General features: G+C 53.6%; 2 protein-coding genes across 2 annotated transcripts in view; one reads left to right on the top strand and one right to left on the bottom strand.

Moving 5' to 3' along the window:
• Positions 1-26,169, bottom strand: part of LOC136993790 (antigen WC1.1-like) — a 321,017-nt gene that overhangs the window by 98,119 nt on the left and 196,729 nt on the right. The window lies entirely within an intron of this gene.
• On the top strand, positions 9,559-10,011 carry LOC136993836 (olfactory receptor 226-like; the record flags this gene model as incomplete). Its single annotated transcript, XM_067308785.1, has 1 exon — positions 9,559-10,011. A coding segment is annotated over one exon (453 nt), but the record flags the coding sequence as incomplete, so codon positions are not given.

Raw genomic sequence — 26,169 nt, 5'->3', positions numbered from 1 at the left:
TGTACAGAGCAAGTGGCACTCACCAGAGACAGGAGTGACCACAAAACCCACATCCGAGCCCTGTGCCTGTTGGTGGCCTGCCAGGTTCTCAGGCACACTGGACCTCACAACCCCTTACCGCAGACAGGAGTCAAGTACTGGCCTGTCAGCTTCACCCATAGAAGTCACCTCACAGCCACTTTCCCACCCATGTGCCTGCTCCTGGTCCGTCACCTGCAGAGACAGAAGGGACCTCACTTTCACCCTTATGGTCATGGGCCTCCTACTCTCCTATGAGCTCCTGAGAAACAGCTAATCTCATAAAAATGTCCCCAGCCATCAGCTTCCTGGTGGCCTATCAGCTGATCAGACACAACTGACCTCATAATCACCCACCAAGCCAATGGGCCTGCTGCTGGTCTTTCACCTGCCCTAAGGGAAATGACCTCAGCATGGATTTGGCTTCCATCCAGTCAGGTATTCAGGCAGCAATGACCTCACAATCATCACCTGAGCCATGGGCCTGCTGCTGGCCTATCAGAGGCTGAGATGGAGGTGACCTCACAGTCACCATCCAAGCCATGTAACTGTTTCTGGCCTATCAGCTACTCAGTTCTGAATGACCTCACAATCAACATCCTAGCCCTGTGCTGCTTGGAGGCCTATCAGGTCCTCAGGCAGAAGTGACCTCACAAACAATTGCCCCAAGCATTAGCCAAGTGCTGGCTTATCAGCTGCTCAGGTAGAAGTGACCTTACAATCATCTACCAAGCCCACATGGCTGCTGATGGCTTTTCCTCTTCTCTGATGGATAAGGCTTGTGTTCTTGCTTGGGAGGTCACTTCTGACTCAGCCTCTGATAGGCTAGCAGCAGGCTCATGGCTGGGGCATGGGCATGCGAGGTCACTCCTGCCTTAGCAGCTCGTAGATCAGCAGCAGGCACATGGCTTGGATGCTGATGGTGAGGTCAGTTGTATGTGCTCAGTAGAACGCAGGGGTTGAGTTAGCACCCTGGCTGGAGATCCTGGCAAGAATCTCAGAAACTGCAGGCCTCAACCAACCTAATGACACATTGCAAAATGTGCTCAGCTGAGAGGGACACCTGAACTGTCAGGCTAGAAATGACTCCCTTAGGGAAGAGAGGAGCATGTGGGAAGGTGAGGACCATAATACTGAAGGGTCTTGCAGAGTTATTTGCATAAAACCACTTCAACTTTGCAAGCTGATTCTCAGCTATGACCCTTCAAGCATTTCCTGCCGACTTGCAGGAAAGTGCTTGAGCATCAGGTGATGATTTTCAGGGTCCAAAAGCAATGTTGTGATCTGCTTCATTTTCAGCACAAAAAATAAGCTCTGAGCCCTTGAAACATCACTCACTGTAGTATGCGCATCTGGGAGAAGTGGTTGCAAGAGGCCAATTATTTTCTGAAGAAATACTTTGTCTTGGGAAGTTTTCCATATTTACCCATTTCGAAAGGTAATGCCTGTGGCACTGCTGCTCGAAAGAGGACCTCTGAGCGCTCCATCATGGCAAGACCATTTCCTTGTTAACTATGCCAGAGAAAAAAGTCCCACCATGTCAAAACTGCTCTCTGAGGCCTCTTCCTGGAAGTCAGCCTTGGATGTCCTGTTTCAGGGCCTGGGGCGGTGTGCGGTGTGCAGGTTGCAGCAGAGATCCCCAAGGCAGCGAGCCCTTTGGCAGGGAGAGATTAGGACCCTGCCCTCCCCTCCCCCATCTGCCCCCTTATTTCACTGGATTGGTGGGCTACTTAGATGGTTAATTAAGAGCAAAGAGTTTCTAGGATACTGCCATGTTAGAAGAAAAGAGAGTTTGCACCAATTATGTTTATTGGTAGTACCCCCCCCATAAGACTTTATTAGCAGGAGATAGAGGCAGCTACTATGCCGCTAGTCTAAGCAAACTTGGGATTCGACAGATCTCAGAAGTGTTATCTTCAAGAAACTCCTCCAAGGAAGCCTTTCTGAAAGATGACCTCTTCTAATCCTAATACTCTAAGCTGCATATTTGTGTGTATTTCACAAGAGATCTGGGATATCTTTGGTTAGGCATGGGACAGGAAAGCCCAAATCAAATAAGGGATGGAAATCATGGAGAATATAAAGAAAAAAAAAAAAACTGCATTCTGTAAACATTAAAATTTATTTCACTCTGCTTTGTATTTCCCAGCACCTGTGAATTACCTTTGATATTGGCTTCCATGTGTTTTCTTTCTCAGATAGCCTGTATTTCAACTGCAGAAGATGGTGCTTCTGAGCCCTTGTTTTTATGCTTTCCAATTTTACTTGTACAAAGAAGTTACCATTAAACAGAAATGCATGGTTTTTTGTGTCATACACTGTCATTCTAAAAGTAGTACAGACTCACATGACTCTGGTTCAGTATACCATAATAATCACAGATGTTGCTTTTCCATTTTTCATTTCTTTTCATCCAAAAGGGTGTATTCGATATTATAAAGTGCATTTATGAATACTTGGGAAAAGACCCATCTGTTTCCTTTCTGAAGTATATCTGAAAAATTAGAAGTGGTGAATGAATATGTGGGATGGCAATATCTGGGACCCCGATGAACTCCCCAGTTCGGAGTCAGACACTGAGCCTGAGGGGGAGGCAGCTGCCCGGCTGGTGGCAGAGCAGCGGCTCACCACACCGAATGCAGCTAGTTTGAAGGGACCACAACTCCTGGTGATTTTAAAGCATCGGAGCTGCAGGATATGCAGCAGTGCTACAGGCAGCAGCCCCACGAAGGGTTGTCAGAGTGGCTGTAAAGGCTGTGGGACGACGGGGCAGATGCAGTTCATTTTACTAGAGAGGAGCTCGGTCGGATGGAGGCTCTGCCCCAGGGTCCCAGCCTGCACAACACTCTCTGCACCCTGCACCAGCAAAACCAAAACGTTTCCCCTCCCTAATGGAGTGGGTGCTGGGCGCGGTGCATTTAACCTGGCCGACCGCCGTGGCCATCGATGGTGGGCTCACTGCGTGGACTACTGTCGCAGCAGGGATAAACCAGCTGTGGCAATTAGGAATGTTGTCTGGAATTTATTCCCCCAAGTTTACAGGACCGGATCAGATCCCCATGAGCAAAACCACACTAAGATGCTGCACACTGCCCCTCCCCATCTTCAAGCGATGGTGCTACCTGTGATTGGTGGGGCAGGTACAGTGCGGGGAGTCGCAGTGCTGCTATTTCAGTTAGCCGAGGCGTCCTCTGTTAGCAGGGATGGCAAGCTGGGAAACAGGCGGACAAATGAGGAAAAAAAAGAAAGGGTGAGTCGTGGCAGTGCGTTCCAAGACCTGCTGCCAGCGGGCATACCATGGCGGGGGGTAGACAGTAAACCCAGCGCAGAGCTGCTCGAGCAGTGGCTGCAGCTTCACCCGGAGCAGTGCACAAAGCCCCAGGGGGTGGGGAGCGCGGCGAGCAGCCTGGAGAGTGCAGGGGGGACCCGTGACACCCACTGCCCCACAGGCAGTGTGCACGGAGGGGGAGCTGCCAGCCTGATACTGAAAGGGAGGTAGGTCCCCCCCGTCCCCCATCCAAATTAGATGATATGTAATGGGGGGCCATCACCCTTTTGTCCCAATTAAAATTTACTGGCCTAATGGGGGACGATAGAGAATAATAGAGCTGGTGGACAAGGGGGCTGAGTTTGTCGTTTTGCACAGGACTCCGTCCCACTGAGGATGCTCAGTAACCATGAGTGGCCTTGGCAGGGCCGATGTGCAAGACTCTCCTATGCAATTAAAATTGGCAATGAGCAAAGCAGCCCCCATCAGGGTTCTTGTGTTGCTGGCCTTAATCTGAGAGTGTATTTTAGGCATCAACATACTCCGAGGAAGAAATAATCGATACTGAATGGGGTCCCTTCTTTTTTGGGTGGCCATATACATTACAACAGCTGTTACTATTTTGAGAGGACACCCACTTGGTACTAAGCAAAGGGGAAAGTGTCCCAGTGCATGTTCCCTCTCGGAGACTCTCTCCCAGAGAACTGTGACCTGATGAATATGCCAAGCAGAGCTGCAATATTGCTCGACATTGCTGCTCTCCATCCTAACCCCATGCACTGATGGTAGCTGGGAAGCTGACAACACTGCAGCAAGCCCATGGAAACTGAAGTCCACAAGATGATGAGTCTACTCCAACTACTACACAATGTCAGATCCAAAGAACCAGCATGGTACATCCCCTGGCAGTGACTGTCATCATGGCTGTCCGATTTAGGACTATGGGAACAACGCATTGTACTCCTGGTCTTTTCAGCTGATTATTTTTGCATGCATATATGTTATTATTTACCATATATTTACTAGAATTTAGTTGCTTGTACAACTCAGCTGTTAGTTAAGCTAATGCCTGAAAAGCATGTCCAAACCTTGTCTGCACACTGGTGGCACCAACACCAAGTCTCTCTCAGTCAGGGGGTGGAGTGTACTGAGAACACCTGCAGAAGATCTGGCCAGGAGTCAGTGATGGGCAGTGCACGTTGTAGCAGGCCCAGCATGTGAAACTACACACTGACCAAATTCCCATCAGGGCCAGGCAGGCATATTCCCTTTTGTCAGCAATGTCCAGCTGATTCCTGGACAGTAGCTACTCAAGCTTAGCACAGCTGAGACAAGGAAATAGTTCGACTAGATGTAAGGGGATCTTAGGATACAACAAGCTGAGTTCCACCTGGGGGTCTGACCCGGGCGTCCAGCAGCCTCCCATCATCAACCCTTCCGCGCGGTTCCTGGGGCTCCCTGTGCAGTTTGGAGTGCAAGTCCTTCATTAAATCTACTCTGTTTAACCCCCCACAAACCTGCAGTGTCTCTCTACACCAGTAGCCAATCCTCCCTTTCCCACCTTGCAGTCACACATAGCCAGTTGCTCCACTCAACGGATATAGCTGTTGCTCTAAAACAAGGGCCACCCTCCAGTCCCCTTTGCGTTGAGATAAATTCCACTTTCTTTGCAACACTGGGGTCAGTCATGGTAATGCGAGGGGCCTGATATTTGCAGCTCTGTACCCCTTCACTGAAGCCACTGAAGCAGTGTTTTCCAAAGACTGCATGGCAGGATTTTTTTCTTCTCATGTGTTTTTTTGTTGTTCTCATGGTCTTGCACCCGCAAAACCTAACGTGCGAGGAACATGGCAAGCCTTGGCCAACCTGCAAACCAGTGCCAAGGCCTTCACAGCCCCTGGGCAGGGCTTTTCCTAACACCGTTTTAAAAGAAAAGGGCAATGGAATAATCAGCATGGTGTTCCCCGCATCCCAAGATTTCTGTGCCTGACATGCTGAAGCACGGCCTTCTGAAATGACTGCACATTCAGCTGTTGCAGTGTGAAGTGAGTTCTCAGCAACCCAAAATCGAGACCTACAGCCTCTCAAAGAACAAGTGAACCTCTCCTGAGGAGATTGTGTTGGCCACCAGAATTATTCACTCCAGCTTCTCTGGCATCCTGCAAGAGTACAGCTTTGAAACCTCGGCATATACAGATGCCAAAAGGGTGATCATCAGCAGAGAGTCTGAGTGCCACGGTCAGGAGAGAATATATCAACCACCAGCATGAAGGGTCACTGGGAGAAACATTGTCTTCAGTCACATATACACCCCTGCAGATGGAGACAACTGCCAAAGGGTTTTACAGGAGACCAAAACAACAAGCACTGAGATGAGCCACAAATGCCCCTCTGCTGAGGTACCACATGGCTTTGCAGAAGACATAGGTGCTGAACTTTCATCTCCGTTTCCCCCACCACCCTCCAACACATCTTCCTCTTCAGAAGTCACCTTCATCCACATGAAGGCGGTGAGCGCTGCCCTGAGAGAGCTCCCTCAAGCGTGTGCACCAGGTCCCCGTGACAAGGCATGTTTGGGTGCAGACAGTGATGCCATTACTGAGAACGTCACACACTTGGGCTGGGCAAAGCTTTTGGCACAGGTTCCGTCACAGCCAGCAGTGCAGCAATGTATAAAGAGTAGGTGCATGGTTCTTTCTGAGGCCATAAGCAGAGTCGTGGTTTGAAGGAGCTCACCAGAGACTGGCTACACACCTGTGTATGTACAGAATTATTGCCTCAGCACCAGACAACATGGCAGAGGAAATGCTGTGAGACCTCACCAAGCCCTCCAGACTCTCAAGCCTTCACAACAAGATAGCAGGAACCTCTTTCCTCCTCACTTAAACACTTGCAGTCAAACTCGTAGCTACATTTTAGTCCCTAATTGACAATCTCCCTTCCCTCAAAATTGTCACATCTTCTTGGCTATAGCAGCACAGTCCTTTCTGCACGTCAGAGATCTTCCCCTCGTTCACTTTCTGTCATGCCAGCAATTGCTTTCTTCTCCTCGGGCAGCGTGCAGTCTAATCCATGATACACAGGTTATGGAGGAGGGCCTACATAACTTTTGATTTTCAGCAGTGCTTAAAAAATGGAGAAAATAGCCTTTGCAACCCTCAAATCCCAATGCTTAGGGAAGGCTTCTTGGTTTCATGGGCGAAAAGTTTAAGGAGCCTATGAAGCATATGCTCAGGCTGGGGACTTCGATGCATTTAACATCCTCAGTGATTAGGGCCAGGTCCATTTTTTTCCAGAAGTAGACTAACAACAAAGGGGCCATCACAGCCTTTGGCATTATCTGCTATGAGGGGGTGACCGTGAAATTTTGTGTTCATAAGCAGCCCAAGAAAGTCCATGAGACTCATGACCTTTTTAAACTCCCATTCTCATGGAGCTTTCCTTTCCATCCCTTCTTCATCCCATGCTACTTCCAGTGCTACCTCCAGGAGAGAAATGTGATTTGGGGCATTTGTCCCAGTTTCCTGCATATGTTACATATTTCTGGGGGTTTGACCACAGGTGTGAAACACTGGTGCTGGCTGACTGATGTTCAAGGTCTTTTCACAATACAAAAAGCATCAACATTTCCTTCATGGCATTTGATATAAACAAAGAGAAAATGAGAATCCCTCGTGCAGTTCTGGTCTCCCACCTCAAGAAAAAAAAGTAGGACTAGGAAAAGGGAAGGGAAAGTTGATGAAGGCAGCAAGACAAATTTCACCATGCATGACATTAGTTAGTCTTGTCACACCTACAGCTGACTACGTTCTGAAATGGATCCTCCCAACCGTACCATAGCGAGCAAATTCTTCCTCAAGGCCTTTTCAGTCACTCCTCAAATGCAAATCCTCTTCTTCATGCTGTCATGGGTGATTTATCTGCTCACTGCCATGGGCAATATGGTCATGATAGCCATCATTTGGCTCAACCAGTTCTACCGCTAGCCTCTCTCTTCCCCAGCAGCTTCTCCTTCCCAGATATTTGGTTCCCTTTGCCGCTAAAAGGTTTGTCGGCCTCATCTTGGAGATTAAGACCATCCCACGGCTGCTTGCCGGTTCCAGACCTTCCTTTCCATCTTCCTGGGCACAGCTGAGTTCAAACTGCTTGTTGTGATGTCTTTCGATTGCTGTGGGGCCATTTGCAACCCATCACACTGTATCATCTTTATGAAGCCCTGGCTGTGCTCCACACTCATCTTTATCCATTGGGTGATGGCATCTCTATCCTTGCTCAGCCCCACCATCTTATATTCCAAGGTACCCTGTGTCCCCAGTAAAGAGACTCTTTCTTCTGTGGCCTCATCCCTTTGAGGAGAGCAACCTGCATGGGCACCAGCTACCTTCAAACATGAGCTTTGTTCCCTTCTCTGCCATGTTGCTGAGCTCCTTCACACTGACCCCTGTGTCTTATGCCTGCACTAGATGCACTGTCCTGAGAATACCCTCTGGGAAAGCCCTAAGAAGCCTTCTTCACCTGCATATCTCACACCGCCATAGTCACTGCTGCATAGGGTAGCTCCATTTTTGGCTACGTGGGGCCTGAATACAGCAAATCCTTTGTGCCAACCAAAGCCTGATAAAAGGGTTCAAGAGGGTTACCTCTGTGGTGAGCAGAGAAGCTGCTTTGCTGTAAGCTCTCAGCAGCTTTGCAGGTTCCTCTAAGAAAGCACATTCAGGAGAAGCATGATTTTAGGTGACATCCAGCAGACTAAGAGCACAGTCTGTGGAGAAGCTCTGTTTCACTGCTTGAAACCCATCATCTCCTCCTCCTGCCCTTGCACTCTTGAAGCATCCTATCTGTGGAGTCATCTGCTCCTTTCCTTTATATGTCTAAAACCAAATGCAAAGGTGGAGGGAAAAACGTCAGTATTTATTGCTTATGTTTTCTTTGGACTTCCTTCTGTTGGGCATGTTCTTTGGTTTGAAAAAGAAATTAGCTACTAAATAAATTAAGAGGGTGGAGACAGAAATAGTGAGTTTCATTGACTTCATTAGAGGTGTCTGTGAGCAGCTGGTGCCTGTACTCGTTTTCCCTTGGTCCCTAATTAGTCAACAAAGAGAGAGCTCTAGAGGCTGGGTCCTCCCAGACTGTAATTGACAGGTGAAAGAAGTGTTACCAGTCTCTTCCAGACACTCTTCTCTCTCTCTCTGCATTGACAAGATGGGAGGAAGCTAACTTGCTCAAACCAAAGTGCCCAACTTCTAAAATATAACCCTGCTTAGTATTTTTTTTTTGTTGTTGTTCCAGACCCTTCCTATTTCAAATAATCAAAAGGACAGCCTTTAAGTTCTTTAAGAGGAGAAGATTTCCCCCTTCCCCTAAAGGGAAAGCGAGGCATTTAGGTCAGGACATTTAATAACAATGTTTCCTCAATGCTTCTGAAGAAACAGAGAGGAAGAAGATGTGGAAGAAAGCAGGGGATTGCAGAAGAGATGCTCAGTACTGGCTTGTTTTGAAAGCAACAGCCTCACAGAAGTGCCAAGTCAAAAAAGGCAAGGACTGAAAAGTAGAAGGAATAACTTTCAACATACTTATCTACATGGATGGACTGGCATCTGCAGATACTAGTAAGCACTTTTGCTGGGAGATTAGGTTGGCTTTTGAAACACAGATGTGATGGATGTTTGCAATAGGTCAAAGTGAACAGGGAATTTCCCAGGCATGGCATGAACTAGTTCACAACCTCTTTACAATACTGTGCTTGTGAGAAAGAATCCTTTGTGAGTGTTTGGAAAAGTTAGAAAGAAGACAGTAAAATCTCTGAGGACTTGTTGAGACTGTGAAATTCTCACACTTGCTTCTTCATGCTCCTGTCTCAGCAGGATGTACTGAAATTGGGCATGGGAGCAGGAAATGAAACTGTGGTTGCTGAGTTCACCCTGGAGGGTTTCTCAGGGCTTGATCAAAGACTGCAGCTGTTTCTCTCCCTGATCCTTCTACTCATATTCCTGACAACAGTGACAGGGAACACAACGATCATTTTCCTCGTGTGTGTGGATCACCGCCTGCAAACCCCCATGTACTTCTTCATCAGCAATCTGGCATTCCTGGAAATCTGGTTCACATCCTCCACAACCATCAAACTGTTGGTGATTCTGAGCTCTGGTAGGAGAACTATCCCATTTAGCAGCTGCTTTGCCCAATGCTATTTCTATTTTGCCCTGGGTTTTACAGAGTTCTCTCTCCTTGTTGTCATGTCCTTTGACCGCTATGTTGCCATCTGCCAACCTTTGCATTATGCTGCCATCATGAAGCAGCAGCTCTGCACCCGTCTGGTTGGTGCTGGGTGGGTCATAGGCTTCACACTCTCGAGTTACCACCTGGTCCTCCTCTCAAAGCTGACCTTCTGTGGCCCCAACAAGATCCAGCATTTTTTCTGTGACAACTCCCCCTTATTCAAACTGTCCTGCTCTGACACCAGCCTGCTTTGGAAAGCAGACTCCATTCTGATATCATTTGTAGTGCTGGGTTCCTTATGTTTAATCCTGGTGTCCTACATGTGCATCTTCCACTGTATTCTGCACATGCCATCAGCATCTGGGAGGAAGAAAGCTTTTGCTACATGTTCTTCCCATCTCACTGCCTTAGCCATTGTCTATGGAAGCTGCATTGTTCTCTATGCACAGCCCACAGAAGAGGTTTCCTTGGAGACCAACACAGTTGTAGCTTTGCTGAACACTGTCCTGTACCCATTCTTAAACCCCTTCATCTACAGTTTCAGAAACAAGACTGTGAAGGTGGCCCTGAAGGAAGCCCTTGGCCGTGCAAAGGTTTGGCTTTTCCCCCGGTCATGATGCTTTTCATGACAGCAATTCTAATTATGTATCATGTATTATATCACACACCTTGGTTGCAGGGGGTTATTATAAAGAAAATCCAAAAAATATTGATAAAATGTTGCACACACACACACATACACACACTTTGCTCGGGCTGGGACATTGACTGCCAGTGCATGCTGACACAAGGAAGTTTTCATAAGTCATCTCAGGAAACTTAGCTGAAAACTCTGGGGACAATGTCCAAGGGCTGTTGAGAAAAGCTCAAAACACCTTCTCTTCCTGATAACAGAAGATGCTAAGCACGAAAATTAAGCTCAGACACTACAATGGGCTCAAATTCATTGGATTCAAATCCACAATACACTTCTCAGTTTCATTAGTGTGATGAAGACAGCCTCATTGATTTGTCAATGATAGCCTGCAGACGATAGTTTTATTACTCACTTTGGAGGGAGATTTTTTTAAAAATTCATAGTTTTGTAACATACGGTCAGCATGTCCACTGTTTAAAGCCCTGCTTTATCTCCACTGATGACTCTAGGACGCATTCTCCTGAGGGAAAAAAAAGAACATCATATTTCTTCTTGGAGAATTAGGCATTTTCTACCTTCCTTTTCTTTCCTGAAGGATTATTTCATCATCAAGATTTTTTTCAAATAAACTATGTATGCTGCTATCACACTTTTTTCTTCTTGTCCATCAATGAAATTATATATTCCCCCCTTATTTTACACTTCTGTCTCTATCCATATATTTACATGGCAAAGGGATGGGCAGAAGCACGTACAATTGATAAAAGGAAACATCTTTTAGAGAAATAATCAGCACACAGAGATCCCTTTTCTCCTTTTATTTTGCAGTCCACAGGGAAAAACAAAGCACAGGGGAAGAGAAAGCATTGCCATTGCTTTACTCCTTGTTGTTTCTAATCAGCATTTTATTTTGTTAGGGCTTCTGAAGAGCAGAATTACTCTTAACAGCTCTTTTAAATTTTGTGTGTGAGCGTCCCATTTCCAAAGGGAATTCTACAAGGGTGAACTCTTTTTAGGAAAACTGGGTCCAGTTCATCTCTGCAGCCCGTCTCCTCACATGGGACCCCAGGGAAGCTATGGCATTTTGGGTGACCAAAGCTCAGCCCAGCAGAGCACTTGGGCGCTCTTGGGCAGCTCAGTCATCTTGCTCTGGGTGGGTCCTTGTGCATCACAGTGAAGGATGTGGTGGCCCTGGGTCTTCCCATCCAGGCCCACAGCTCCACCAGCAACACAGGGTTAGGGTATGCAGGCAGACGCCTAGGCTCTGCCTCGGGGTTGAGATAACTGAACAGGGCGTGAGAAGCTAGTGGCTATGAGAAATCATTGGACACTGCAGGGAACAGAATGAGACCCTGCCAAGTTCCAGACAGCACGGTGAGCGATGGCTGGATTTCAGCGGTGGTTAGGGAGAGTTATATGAGAAAAGGACAAGTGTCACACATAACTGGCGTATTGGGGATCCTCCGGGGAGCAGACTCTTGAAGCACCAGCAGTACTGATAATGATATCGGAAGCACCATATGAACCAGGGGTTACCTAGCTAACCATACCAGAAATATTAAACTTGAGTACATAGGCAGTAAAGCTGGCACCAATGAAGAAAAAAATACTTAGAGATGGGCTGTTTATTTCAAAGGGGATAAAGCTGGAGAAAGAGAGGGATCAAGCTGCATCATGGAAGAAGCAGCATGGGGAAATGGAGGCAGAGGGAATAAAAGGGGCCAGTCATGTGTAAGCAAGCTGCTGGCAGGGACACTTGTCTGGCCAGGCTATGTACCTGCTCTCTGCGGTGTAGCCTATCATTGTATTAAATCCTTTTCCTAGCTCTTTTCTGGGTGAGCATGCTCGCTGTTCTGCGTGAGTGCATGTGTGGAAGGCTTGCAGACGTCAAGGCAGCCAGCTACGAGAGACACCCGTGCGAGGGTGCGTGTGAGGTCTCCTGCAAGCTCTGAGTCTGATTAGCTGGTGAGCAAGAACAGGACCAGGCCGTTTGTATCGTTCATGTTCATGAGTGCTGCTCGTGTGTCCGTGGTGCCTGTAAAGGTACTGTGCCCCTGCTGGAGGTTATTTTTGGGTGGTCCGCAATGTCCATACAGAGTGTGTGTATGCCTCTTGGAAGTACATGCCCAGCCTCGCTGCTGGCAGGACCAGGGAACAGAGAACTGCAGTAGTCTCCCTTCCAGCGGACCAGGAAGGAGGAATCCCTTTATTCAAAAATCCACTGGATCCAGCATCCTTTAACAGTGCAGGCCCTGGAGGTGCTGCAGCCACTTGGTCTTGATGTCGAGGTCCCGCTTCTCCATCACCTTGTGGTTCCCAAGGGCACAGAGGCTTAGGCTTTGGGGTTGCAGCATGAAGGACCAGCTTTAGCACACATCTTTCTAGTTCCCCACTATTAAGTTAAGCAATACAAATACAGAGATTTTATAAATGTTTGGGTCAGCGATCCACTAGAGTCAAAGGGGGTTTTGTTTTGTTTTCTGATCAGACTTTCCATCTGCCAACCTTTATCATAAAAGTGGCTGGGGTTGGACAGGTAGTGCCATATGATCTACCCTCCATTTCTAAACCAACCACAGAAAGTAGCACTATTTAGTCAGTCTAAATAGCAGGGGCAATGGCCACTGTTTTGTTGGTGGTGCATAAACAGGACAGTTGTGCTGAGCAAAACTCCATTGTCTGAGGATCTGCTACACATTACTAAACACATCTTCATCATATCCAAGGGTAAAAAAAAGCTGGGGGATATTTAAGACAAATAACTATCTCAAATATCTCAAGACCTGTTTTCTCCTTTTACACAACAAACATTACTCTCATGTTAAGGATGGCAGGAAGGTATTTGGGTGGAGAAACATTTCTGAGCTTTGTCAGGCATTGCACAATCATCTCCATAGCTGCATTATTGCCATTTCTGCCTGCTGGGAGACTGCAGATAACACGGGCACAAGAAGAAGGTGCCCTAGCTGCAAGCTGATGTGCAGATCTGGGGCAGCACAAGGCCCTGGCTGTTAGTCTTTAAATGGTTTGTCCAGGATTTTGTGAGAGAGGTGCCCAGTCTGCATGGAAAAGCACCACAAATGTAAAAGCCGGGAATGCTTTTTGTATCGTGAAAAGATCTTGAACGTCAGCCAGCACCAGCGTTTCACACCTGTGGTCGAACCCCAGAAACGGGGAAGGCTGTATTTGCTGTGATACGTAACATGTGCAGGAAACTGGGACAAGTCACGTTTCTCTCCTGGAGGTAGCGCTGGAAGTAGCGTGGGATGAAGAAGGGGTGGAAAGGAAAGCGCGGTGAAAAGGGGAGTTCAGGAGGGTCCTGAGTCTCAGGGACTTTCTGGGGTTGGCTCCGCCCGCGCTGGCTCCATGGTCTTCCTAGCAGAGGGACAGTCTGTTACATACCATGCCACACCTCTATGGTCACCTGGAGGGGACAGTCCATCTCTATGGTCAGGTGGCTCCTCTGGGCCGGCCTCCAGCACTTCTCTATGCTCTCCCGGCAGAGGGACGCTCTGGGATCCCCCCTCCAGCCCCTTTCTTGGGCTGCTGATGGAGACAAAATTTCAGGGCCACCCGCTCATGGCAGATAATGCCAAGGGCTGCGATGGCCCCTGGGTCATTCGCCCACTTCTGAACAAAAGGCCGCGGCCTCCCAGGGCTCCTGTCATGTGCGCGTGCATCCCCTGGCGCAGACTCGCCCAGGCCCCGGGGCAGAGCGGGGCCCTGTGGCAGCAGCACCCCGGCAGCAGCGTTTCCCCACCGACGCTCCCCTGCAGCACAACTCCCGCAGCCCAGGGCCAGCCCGGCACCGCTCCCCCTTGCTCCCCACCCTCCGCCCTGGCCCCAGCCCGGGCCCCAGCCATGGCCCCGGCCCCGGCCAGCAGCAGCTGCCACAGGCTCCGGCCACACGAGCACACGCCGGGCTGCAGCATCGCTCCGGGCTCCCTGCGCAGCAGCCGCCAACACCTGCCGCTGCCGCAGCTGCTTCTCCGCGGCCTCGAGAGCGGCGCCGCGGCGGGGCCCGGCGGGGGCGGGGCCGGCGGCACCAGGGGCGGTGGCCATGGACTCACAGGCCCCGCCCCCACAGGGCTGGAAGTGCCGCCTCCTCCCGCGGAGCATGCGCACTGGCACAGGGGAGGGCGGCAAGGGGAGGGCGCGGGTGGAGCTGGGCTTGTGTTGGCTCCTGGCTGGAGGTGACAGCAGGCGTGGTGGGGCCAGGAGAGGTGCTGCTGGTGCTGCCCGTGGGCAGAGCGGGGTGAAGGCGCTTTCTGAGCTTCCTCGCAGACCTGCTGGTCTCTCCGTGGGCTTCGGCGTCTGGGGCTCTTGTGCAGGCTTGGCAGCTCCTTTCCCTTCCCCCCACGCCAGCAGCAGGGAGCTGGAAGCAGAGGCTCAGGAAGCTCCTTGCCTTTGGTGTCATCCCTGGCTGGAGCTTCCTGCTGAGAAGCCCCTGGGGAAGTGTCGTGGGGGCGAGCGGGAGCTGTGAGCAGCCCTGCCCCACGCAGCCCCTCTGCATGGGGAATGACCCTGCCCTGCTGGAGCTGCTCCTGGACCTGGGTCAAGGAGGAGGATCGACCCCCCAGCCACCCCAAGGAGGCTTGGGTTGAGGATAAGGACAGATGCTCCGGCTTTTCCATGAGGACCTGGGTCAAGGAGGAGGAGCAACCCCCCAGCCGCCCCAAGGAGGCCTGGGTTGAGGATGAGGACAGATGCTCCGGCTTCTCCATGAGGACCTGGGTCAAGGAGGAGGAGCGACCCCCCCCAGCTGCCCCAAGGAGGCTTGGGTTGAGGATGAGGACAGATGCCCCAGCTTCTCCATGAGGACCTGGGTCGAGGAGGAGGATGGACCCCTGAGCTGCTCTGTGGAGGCCTGTGAGGAGGCTGAGCAGAGAGATGTGGTCCTCATGGCCATCGAGGGTGTGAAGGACAGGAGTGCCTACGACACCTCAGCGGCAACCTGCGTGCTAGAGGATATGATGGGCTACTGCACCACCAAGCCAGAGCACGTAAGCCTCCAGCCCGCTGGTGACGGTCCCCAAACCCAGGGCTCTCAAGCACAATTTGAGCCTGGCAGGGGTTTCCCTGTGGCAGCATGCTGGTGCCAACGCGGGTCCCTTCCAGCTGCAGCTGACCGTGGCACATATCTACGAGAACCTGCCATGGATCAGTGAGGCCGCAGCCCAGGACATCCTCAAGGCCTTCCTTCTCCTCCTGACATGCCGCTACCCAAGGGAGGTGGTCGTTGGCCTGCTGAGCTGCTCCCCGACCTGTGACAGGTACACTTGGCCTGCTGCCAGCCTGAGGGCAGCAGCCCCAGGGCTGGAGACCTCCCAGAGCCACGTGGCAAGGGTCAGTGGGATGCCGGGATGCTGACCTGACCCTTTCTCGCTCGGGTTCCCAGCGTTGCTGCGGCCATGTGGGAGGTGATGGTCTCCCAGTCGTCAGCAGCTGAGAAGGTGCTGGAGGAGCTGCTCTGCGTGCTGCAGGAGCGGCCCCTCTGCAAGCCGGGCACCACCGTGCGGGACCTCACCTGCGTCCTGCCCCTGACCGTGAGTGGCCCCACGGGCTCGCTGGGCGAGGGAGGCCTCCCCGTGCAGGCAGCTGTGGCACCGACGAGGGCTGCCATTGCCGTCTGTGCAGGCAACCCGGGTGCTGAACGTCGTCCTCCTGCAGCACACCTGCAAGCAGGAGGTGAAGGCACTCTTCCCCCGCCTCTACGTGGCCCTCCTCTTCCAGATGTCCTTTACCCTCGTCCACGCGCAAGAGGACATCCCCGCCTTCAGCCACGAGGGCAAACTCATGCCTCCCAGGCCTGTCAGGTACCCTATCGCCCTGGTGCAGCCCCCGCTGCCCGTGCCGGAGCATGGGGTGACCAAGCAGTGCTCTTCTCCCTGAGCAGGACGGCGGTGCAAGCCATGCAGGCGCTGCTGTGCTGCAGCGGCTACAGGGAGCAGGTCACTGCCATGCAGCGGTGGGGGGGCTGGGAGATGATCAGCCGGGCCGAGACCCACCTCACAGGGGTTGCCTTGCTGGCCAGGTAAGCCCCCTGCCCTCCTTGGCCCCGCATCCCACCCTGGGGGTCCCACGGGGTCCCGGTGCAGTTTGCCCACCTCACTTGGCCACCGCGGTGCCTCTCCCATCCATTGCCAGGCAGATGCGGGGGAACCCTCTGGGCGAGCGTGCTGAGATCGTCCTGAACCTGATCCTGGCCCTGAGGGGCAAGAACAAATGCCAGGAGATCCCCTCTATGGCCTTCTTCATCGAGGTAGGATGCGGGGTGCTGGCATGAGTGGGAAGGGGTGGCTGGTGGCGGCAGAACTAGGGCTCTGCTGGTGCCTCTGCTAGTCCCCAGGTGTCACCTGTGTTTCAAGCACCCTCTGTGCTGGCCCTCAGCACTCCACGTGCTCTGAAGAACGGCCAGAGGGCTCCAGATGGAGGACTAGGGGCTGGGGACGTGGGGATGGTGATGAGGGGACAGGGCTGGGGTGGAGGGGTGGTGGACAAGGGGACAATGAGGAGGGGATTCAGATGGGGCCGGAGGTGAGGGTCTGCGGCCCGGGCTGGGGACATGGGGCCACGGCCAGGGCCGGGGGATGAGGATGAGGACAAGGACTAGGGTCTGGGGCTGGGGCCAAGCGGGAGGTGGCAGTGGGAATGCCATGCCACGTGCCGAGGTCCCGGTCCTAGGTGTGGCCACCGGTCCCCATGCCACCGTGGCCCTGTGCTGTTGCAGCTGCTGCAGTGCCCTGATCTGTGTGCGGCGGCTGAGGAGATGGCGCTGAGCCTGTGCTGGGCGCGGCTGGGCAATGAGCGCCAGGTCATGCGCTGGCTGGCGCTCCGTGGCCTCCTCTTCCTCTCCGAGAGACCCGCCACGGTGAGCGAGTGCTTGCCGCCGGTGCCTGTGTCCAGAGCATTTCCACCATCAGTGGTCTGAGGAAAATGCTGCACGTCTCCCTGCAGGCAAGGAAGATGCAGAAGTTGATCCTGCCCGTGGTGGAGCAGCTGCAGGATGCTGACGGGGAGATGAATGCCAAGGCGCTGGCGGTGCTGCGCAACGTGTTGCGCCACGCTGACCCACGGCAAAGCGGCCACCTCATGGTGCATCTGGCCCATGACCTCCTGTACCTCTTCCCCAACGTGAGGATGGTGGCAGGGAGCTGGTAGGGGGCCCGTTTTGGTTCCCCCCACCACCACCACTGCTGAGGTTGCCACGCTTGCCCCAGCAGGAGGTCGGTGTGGTGCGGGAGCTGGCCATGCGGCTCTTCGGGGAGCTGCTGGGCCGGGCAGTAGGCAGGGAGAGGCAGCAGATGAAGCAGCTGGCACGCCTGGGGCTGCTGCCCCTCTTCCTCCATCTCAGTGACCCACGCCCCGGCGCGGCACAGGTACAGGGCACCGTGGCGGACCATACGGCCGACCGGGGGACACTGTGGGCAGCGGCCGGGGGCCATCCCTGGCCTGGCCGTGGTGCCATCACCAGTCTCCTTGCTCCTCCCCAGGCTGCCCAGGCAGCCCTCGTGGATGCCGCAAAGCTCCTCGGCTGGAGGCAGCTCCGGAAGCTGGCCGAGACAGCGCAGATCTGGCGCATTGGCGCGTACCTGGTGAGGAGGCCCCAGCAGTGCCAGGCCTGTCCTGGAGGTGCTGGCCCCTGTCCCGATGTGGCCAGCACCTCTTCTGGGAGCCAGCACCTGTCCTGGAGGTGCCAACCCATGTCCTGGAGGTGCCAACCCATGTCCTGGAGGTTGCTCCTCTCTTAGCAGTGCCAGCCCCTGTCCTGGAGGTGCCAGCCCGTGTCCTGGAGGTGCCAGCCCATGTCCTGGAGGTGCCAGCCATTGTCCTGGAGGTTGCTCCTCTCTTAGCAGTGCCAGCCCCTGTCCTGGAGGTGCCAACCCATGTCCTGGCAGCGCCAGCCATTGTCCCTTCTGTGCCAGCACCTTTTCCATCAGTGACAACACCTGTCCCAGCTGGACCAGCCCTGTCCCGGTTGTGCCCACGCCTCTCCTGGGAGGGGGGCTGGGCCCAGTGTTGCCAACGCCTGTCCTAGAGAGGGGCCGGGTGTCCCATGGAGGGGAGCAGGCCCAGCGGTGCCAACACCTCTACCGGGGGTCTCTGCAGGTGCAGAAGGCCGGGCCAATGGCCAGCGAATACGTGCACTGCAGCAGCCGGTACCTGGAGGATCCGCGGACCCCGCTGCGCGAGCAGGCCGCATACTTCATCGGTGAGACCCCCCAGGTGCCTGTGACCCTCTCCTCGGCCCGAGATCCTTCTCAGCCTGCACATCCCTCTCCTCAGTGTGTGTGACCCTCTCCCCAGCACTGGGTCCCTCTCCCCAGACCCCACTCCTGAATGCCTGGCTCCCTCTCCCCAGCACGTGGGACCCTCTTCCCAGTCCCTAGGTCCTTCTCCATAACGCCTGGCTCCTTCCCCCCAGCCCCCATGTCCTTCTTCCAAGTGCCCACGTCCCTCTCCTCAATGTCTGGGACCCTCTCCCCAGCACCAGGTCCCTCTCCCAAGCCCCTGCATCCCCCTCCCCACCTCCTGGCACCCACTCCTGAATGCCTGGATCCCTCTCCCCAACACCTGGCATCCTCTTCCCAGTCCCTAGGTCCTTCTCCATAACGCCTGGCTCCTTCTCCCCAGACCCCAAGTCCCTCTCCTCAGTGCCAGGTCCCTCTCCCCAGCCCCAAATCCCTCTCCCCTGGCTTGGGTCTCGCATTGTGATGGGCTGTGTGCACCTAGGGCTCGCTGGGCGGCTCCTGGACTGGTGTGGGGAGAAGCTGGAGGAGATGTGCAGCCGTGCGTAGGGCGCGCGGGGTTGGCTGGGCTTGGTGGGAGGAGGCCGTGCCTGGAGACAGAGGGAATTTCTGGGGCATTCGAGGAGGTCCAATGTTTTGGGGCAGGCAGAGAGCGCCCATGCCCTGCACAAGGCCGGAGGGCTCTTGCAGACCTTCCTGAAGGGAATTTGGGGGACATTTGGGCTATCACTGAGCCCACACAGATCCCCTCGTGCCCTGCTCCCCCTTGGCCCTCTCTTGAGGAAGGGCATGGGGTCTCCACTCATACAGGGCTCGATCACCACTCTCCTTCCTCCCACCACAGTCCTTCAGCGCTTGGAGAATGACAGCAGCCCCACGGTCCGCTTCGTGGGGACATACACGCTCTTCGTCCTCCAAAACCCCAGGAGAGCATCCCCGGCAGGCTTCACCATGCGAGCTTTGTGCGCCCGCCTGCGGAGAGCCTGGCAGTGGTGGCGCTCAGGCCCAGGGGCCGGTGCGGCCTGAGCACCTCTGAATTCGGCATTCCCAAATCGCCAGTCCGCCCCCTGCGCCGAGCATGTTCAGCCAAGCAGGTGGCTCCAGGCCACATCCCATTGGACTTGCACAAGGGTGAAGACTCCACAACCTGCCTGGGAAATCCTGTTTCTGTGTTTGCCCATGCCCCTATTAAAAATGGCTTTTTCTTGTGTTCACCTGGAAGGCTGGGGCAGCTGGGACTGGTGGGGGCTGCAGGGTGAGGGCGGGAGGAGGAGCGCGGATGCCGTGGAGAGGAGGTGGATGCAGCTGGAGAGCAGGAGGTGACAGAGGCATGGGAGTGTGCATGCTTTGCGGGGCCCTGCGGCAAACCCCAAGGCAAAGCAAGCAGGCCGGTGCACTCACAGCCACCTCTGGGGCATCTGAAGGCGTGTGATCCGCCCTGCGGTCCCATCAGGACCCATCCGTGTGCCTTTCAGTGCACCCCAGGGCCCTCCGTGTGCCCTTGAGTGCGCCCCAGGGCTCCTGAAGGGTTTACATGGCATCAGAGCCACCTGCACATTTTCTCTTCCTTCCCATAATCAGCGATTACAATTTTCTGCTCTGAAACAGTGTAGCTAAAAGGTGGAGACTTCAATAATATACAAGTACTTCTGCTTTTATAGTTTATTATTATTATTATTCAGCTTTCAGAATAAGTGAAGGCAACATTCTCCAACTGATATCAATCCAGCGTGTCTCCTGATGAAGTCTGGACATGTAGGAAAAGCAGTGTCCCAGAGGTCAGGCACTGTATGGACAATCTTCCTCCCCATCTCCCCAACCCTGCCATTTTTCTCACCAGCCACCTGGGACTTATATCACTCTGGTTAAAAGCTACCCTTATTCCACTGACGTCTGAATGTTACAGCTCATCTGCCCCAATTCCCACCTGCTGTACTTAGACAACTAGCTGCAAACAGACACAGAAAGATTTTCTTTTAACTGCAAAGAAACAAAAAATAAAGCCTGATATAGTTTCATAAAAAAAGAATTACCCTCTTTGACTGTATGCGAAGTCCCAGCTGCCTCCAATGAGGTCCACTGTCTGCAAGGGACAGCCTTACTAGAAATCTTTTTGAGAGACAGGAAAGGCTAGATGTAAAGAGAATTAAGGTTTTGGCTAAAGGGACAAACTACTGAAAGACGGAGCAAGCTTTGAACTCCCTGAAATGCAAACCAGCAGCTGGGTATGTGAGTGAACAAAGAGTAATGGGAGGAATCACAAAGTCACAACGTTACAATGTCCAGACAGTGTGCTGTGAAGGTGATGTTAAAAATTGTCAAATTAGTCAGGGCATATGGAAATGGAAGAGCCATACAGCTCCTGGGGATCCCAGGCTGTGGTGGGGGCCATGTTGCTCTTAGGGATCCCAGAACAGGCTGTGCTTCTGTACAAAAGCATGCAAAAGCCTTGATGGAAGCCCCTAGAGAAGAGAGATTTTCCGAAGTGTTCAGAGCAACCCAGGCAGGACTCATGGCATGTCCCACCTATCCCATCCACATCAAACACACTGCTCTTCCCAGAGACTTTCCTGGATCCTCAGGTTGGGAGCAGGAGGGGAAATGGGGGCACAGCCACGTCCCAGACTTGCCTCCATCAGGCCTTCAGCTCCACAACGTGTCATAGCTTCAAGTGTGCTCCCTAAAGCAACACTTCCCATGCCCCTGGTGCATAGAGAAGACTTTGGGTGGACACACAGGAGACAGGGGAGAGAAAGGGCAGAGACCCCAGGGTGCAGAGCTGGGATCGCAGCGTCATAGAGGGGCTGCCACAGGCTGAATAAGCAACCCAAAGAATTAAACGAGTCCTTCCTTTTGCAGGGACTTGGAAAGCCACATCTCTGACAGTATTCAAGGGGGATGGAGTCTCCCTTCTGCAAGATTTGCAAAGCTGGGAGTTGGTCATCTCACAAACTTCTGAAAAAGTCAAAATGCAGGTCCTGAGACATTCCACTGTCTTATACGCTCCACACCGGAACCCGGACAGCAGCACTGCAGTACGTGGGCATGTCCTGAGAAGCCCAGGGTCAAAAATGTGGGAGATCCAGGGTGCCAGGGACTGTTCCCAGGGGAGAAACACTGCTCTGAGGTGACACTGAAAAGCACAAGGACCAATTGAAGCCCAGAGATGAGAAATGGCTTTCCCCAGCCTCAGTCAGATGGAAAGCTGGGCAAATTTCATGGGAAATGGGAAAAATTCCCCAGGTTTGCTGTCAAGCCTGATGCACAGTATTGGAGGCTGGCGGGAACCAGGGTCCTGGAGAAAGCCCTCTGGATGATGTGTGTTAAGGGCATGTACGCTCTTTTCTGGCAGATCATCCCTATCTCAAGCATCACAGACCAAGAAACCTTGCTGAGGGCTTTTAAAAGTAAAGAGCCTGCTTTGGAGCCTAAAGGAGCAAGTCTCCATCCTGACCCATATTGTCCTACATCCAACTTCTACAAAAAGAGTGACCCACAGGAGAAATCTGTTTCGAAGCTCACCAAAGCATTTCTCAGCCTGTGGCCACATTTTGCACTGTTTCATCCCACATGACTTGGATCCTGTAAAAATGCCAACCCCCAAACCAACCCCCAAACCCCAGATTCCTGCACAGGTCTGCCCAGTGCAGAGACCTGTTGGTGCAGGGGTACAGAAGTGACTTCTCCAGTGCCCCATTTGAGATATTTCACTGCCTTTGACACCATCTGGAGACATTCCTGAAGGATTTACTGGAGAATTATGGAAAATAACCGGGGTGAAGGGAGGTGACTGCTTTCCAGGATGTGAAGAGAAATCTCTCTGCTCTCTCCCTGGCTGTGCCATCTCCATGGCAGTGACCTACTGAGTCCCCAGATGACACCAGCTGAGGTCACAGTGGGATGCGCCACATCACAGGGACGTCTACCTGGTGTCGTGGCGGGTGGCCCTCACTTCCCTGTGAGGCCCGGGTGCTGCTGGGCACTCCTCACATGCTCCCCGCCGCTGCCCTTTGGAGTCATCTGTGGCAAGGAGGGGGGGCAGGAGCTGCATTGGGGCCCCTTGCCGACAGGCAGAGGAGCAGCGGTACATCGGAGAGGAGTTTCGGATGACAAGATGGGAAGACAGTCCTTCCTCCTCCCCAGCTGCAGAGGTGAGCTGAGGGTAAGGGGGCAAGCGAGATGGAGGAATGATGGACCCATACCATCTGCTCAGACCACAGTTCCTTGTTCCCAGCGCTCCTGCAGCTCTCCACCAAGGGTAAGGGCTTTGGGAGATCCTTCCTGAGGTGTCGCACAGAGACTGTTAACTGCAAAAACTGCTGTGGATCCTGGGCTGTGGCCGTGGCTGGTCAGGGCTGAGGGCTGCAGCAAGAGTCCTGCCTCAGGGTCCCCTCTGGCTTGGGGGACAATGTGGCAGCCAGGACTCCTTTTTCCTATGACTGGGGCTGCCCTGAGCCCCAAGGCTCCTGTCGGGCCAGCTCCATCCCCTTCTGGGTGTGTGGGGGGGGGAGGGGGAGGACAGGAGGGGGGAATCCATAGTCAGGTTTTCCTGGGATTGGGTTCTCCACTTTGATCTGGCTCTGAGAGGAAAGAAGTCCTGCATCTCAGAGGCTGGGGTGTCCTGCAGCTCCAGCGGGGCTCTCAGGGGCCTGCTGGAAATGTCCATATAGGATAATGAAACCTTCACCTTGTAATAGCCTCAAGTTCTCCATGTTTGGGAAAACCTCTGTTCCTTCCCCCTGCATCCTTTTATGCTTCCAGCTTGCCAGAGCATGTTTTGGGCTCAGAGATGCCATCTTGAGATGGCCACAGCCCCTGTCCTCCTGCAAATTGGGCTCATATATCTACACCCAAAAGATAGCATGTTTGGGAAAGCATCTTGGAAACAGGCGGGGGACACCATCCCCACTGCACAAGTCCTGGCTGACCCCAAGGATTTTTCTCTGAGCTGTGCTGGGCACTGCTGGGGTGAGCCCAACACAGCCATCTCCCCCAGCCCCCTCACGACCCCACACCACCGCTCCCTAGCCGAGCCCGGGGGCTGCCTTGGGCAGGGGGCCAGGGCAGGAGGGGCGAGAGGACACTGCCAGGGCCCCCACGCTGGTGCCAGGGCTGCCACCAGCACACGCCCCAGCGCTGCCCCCCCCCCCACCCCGCATGGCCCCCAGGGCGCAGGGCAGCCAGCAGCCCTGTGGGGACCCTGCCGCACAGCCCAGCCACGCCGGGGCAGCGGCCGCACCACGGGGCCCCGCACTGCCCGCCCACACGGCGCCGTGCTGCCCCCAGGCCCCGCTGCGCCCCGCGCTGCCGCCCACAACATGGCGCCCGACCGCGGGGGAGGGGGCGGAGCTGGCCGCCAGGGCAGGAGGGCCCAATGTTGCCATGGCATCGCCCCAGTGCAGCCCTCCTATTGGCTGTCAGGAGGAGGAGGGCGGGCACTGATTTCACTGATGGCTCTGTCAGCCAATTGCAGTCCAACATGTGGAAAAAAAAGACATCAAAGAAAGAGGTGAAAGCGGAGCGGGAGCAAAGCAGGCGAGAAGGGAGTGGGAGAGAGAGCGGGTGCGAGTGGGTTTGGTGGGGGCTGCGGGTGCGTTCAAATGGCGGCGGGTGCCCTCCTGCCGGGGCGGGGGCAGCGGTGCTGGTGCCGGGGCTGCTTTGCTGCAGGAGCTGCAGCAGGGGCTGGTGGGGCCGTGAGCAGGGGCCAGAGCGACGTGGGCCAGAGCAGGGAGCTGCCCTGCAGCCGGACGTGGCGGCCTGCCGCGAGCAGCTGGGCCGGGGTGGCTCGGTGGGGTTTGGGGGCAGGAACCTTTGCCCCTGTGGTAGGTCTGGGATCCCTGTTAAAGCGTTTCCCTGAGCTGCTGCTGCCAGCGCAGCCCCAGGTGCTGCTCGTAGCTGCGTTTGGGAGCTGCTGGGCAAAGTGTGAGCAGGCTGCTGGTGTCCTCGTGAGGTGCCCTTCCCAGTGGTCTCTGTCCCTGTGTGTCACGCTGTGCCCCAGATGTTGTTTTTGCTCCCTGCCTCTTGCTTTGCGCCGAGACCTGTGAGCCTGGCAGCAGCCTGAAGGGTGTTTCCAGAAGAGCTCTGTAAGTGTGAGCTGTTTTGCTTGTCAGGGGCCTTGAAAGCTGATGAACAGCCAGTGCTTGCACTTGCTGTTGTTATTTCCATGCTCCTAGGTCAGGGTGAAGAGTTGCTGAATTGTGTCTCTGCTGGTTTCACCAACTGAGATGCCCTGGCCTGAGTCCTTCCGCATGTCTCCAATTGTCAGGGCATAAAACAGGAGAATGCTGGTTGTCCTGGATGTGTAGAGGATTTTCTGGTTTTGTTGAGCATTGGGGAAGGAACCAGACTTCTGAGTTGTGGGAAGGCTTCTCCCTCTCACTGGGACAGGAGGCCCTGCTGTCTTGCTACGTGTAGAGACTACCTAGGCAAAAGCTAATCTTATTTTGGTGTAGTAGCTGGTTTGTAATGGGTGTTTTGCTGCACTATGAGCACTGTGAAGCCATGAGGTGAATCAGGGAGGCCATTCTGGAGCTGGCTCAGCCTTGGGGGGAGGCAGGGGGAGCTGCAGGTGGCACCAGGCACATGGTCAGGATGTGGGTAGTGAGGTCACCACTGTCTGTGAAAGCTCTGCCAGAAAATCACCAGTGTCAAATTAAGTCTTTGTAAGTAGCTGATAGGCCAGCAGGAGGCACATGGCTCAGCTGTTGATGATGAGGTCATTTCTGCCTGAGTAGCTGATAGGCCATCTGGAGGAAGACTTGGCTGTAGATTGTGAGGTCACTTCTGACTGCTAACCTGATTGGATAGCAGCAGAGATGTGTCTGGAGAGGTGATTGTGAGGTCACTTCTATCTGAGCGGTTGATAGGGCAGCAGCAGGTCCATGGCTGGGATCTGTGTTTTTGAGATTATTTCTGCCTGAGCAGCTGATAAGCCAGGATTGGGCTCATGGCTGGGGAAGTTATAGTGAGGTAATTTGTGTCTCAGAGTCTTCTAGGCCAGTGACAGAGACGTGGCTGTGAAGGTGAGTGTGAGGTGATGTCTTTCTGAGTCCCTGCTAGGTCAGCAGCAGGCAGTTAGGCATGGGTGTTGCTTGTGAGATCTCTTTTGTCAGAGTAGCTGCTAGGCCAGCAGTAGTTGATGGCTGGGGAAGTTATTTGGAGGAAAGTTCTGTCTCTGAAGGCCATAGGCCAGCAGCAGGCATGTGGTGGGGGTATGGACTTGTGCGGTCACCTCTATGTGAGCAGCTGAGAGGTGAGGAGAAGACAGATGTCTTGGCTGTTGGTGGTGAGGTCACTTCTGGGTTTGTTGTGTGTGCTCAGAGTCGGGATTGACCCCTGCAGAGCGTACAGCAATACAGAAATGCAACTCATTAATTAAGCAGAAGTAGATATTCCCCTTCATCTGAAACACATTTTGTTCCACTCCATCATCCTGAGTTAGTACTGCTACATTTCAAATGTGGATGATGTTCTGTGGTGAACATGGAGATGGAGTTTGCCTTTCCACTTGTTGCTAAGTAGAAGCTTGCAGCCTCCTCCCGGTCATCTAGGGAGTCCAGCTAGACTTTTGAGGCTGCTAAATGAATGTAGTGCTGGTGTGAGCAGTGGTGTTAGTAATCTCTTATTCTGTGTGTGCTTTAGAAAGTGCCCCTGTCAAAAGAGCAGGGAGCTTGTGAGATTTTCCTGCAAGATCTGAATGCTGTCTCTGTCTTTGAGGTGTCCACCTGCTTTGATGACATGTTTGGAACCATAACACGTTAGAGGTCTCTGATTTTCTG

The sequence above is a fragment of the Apteryx mantelli genome, chromosome 20 (genome assembly GCF_036417845.1).
Source record: "Apteryx mantelli isolate bAptMan1 chromosome 20, bAptMan1.hap1, whole genome shotgun sequence".
Lineage (NCBI taxonomy): Eukaryota > Metazoa > Chordata > Aves > Apterygiformes > Apterygidae > Apteryx > Apteryx mantelli.
Note: the sequence above shows the minus strand (reverse complement) of the source record. Positions and strands in the feature narration are given on the sequence as shown.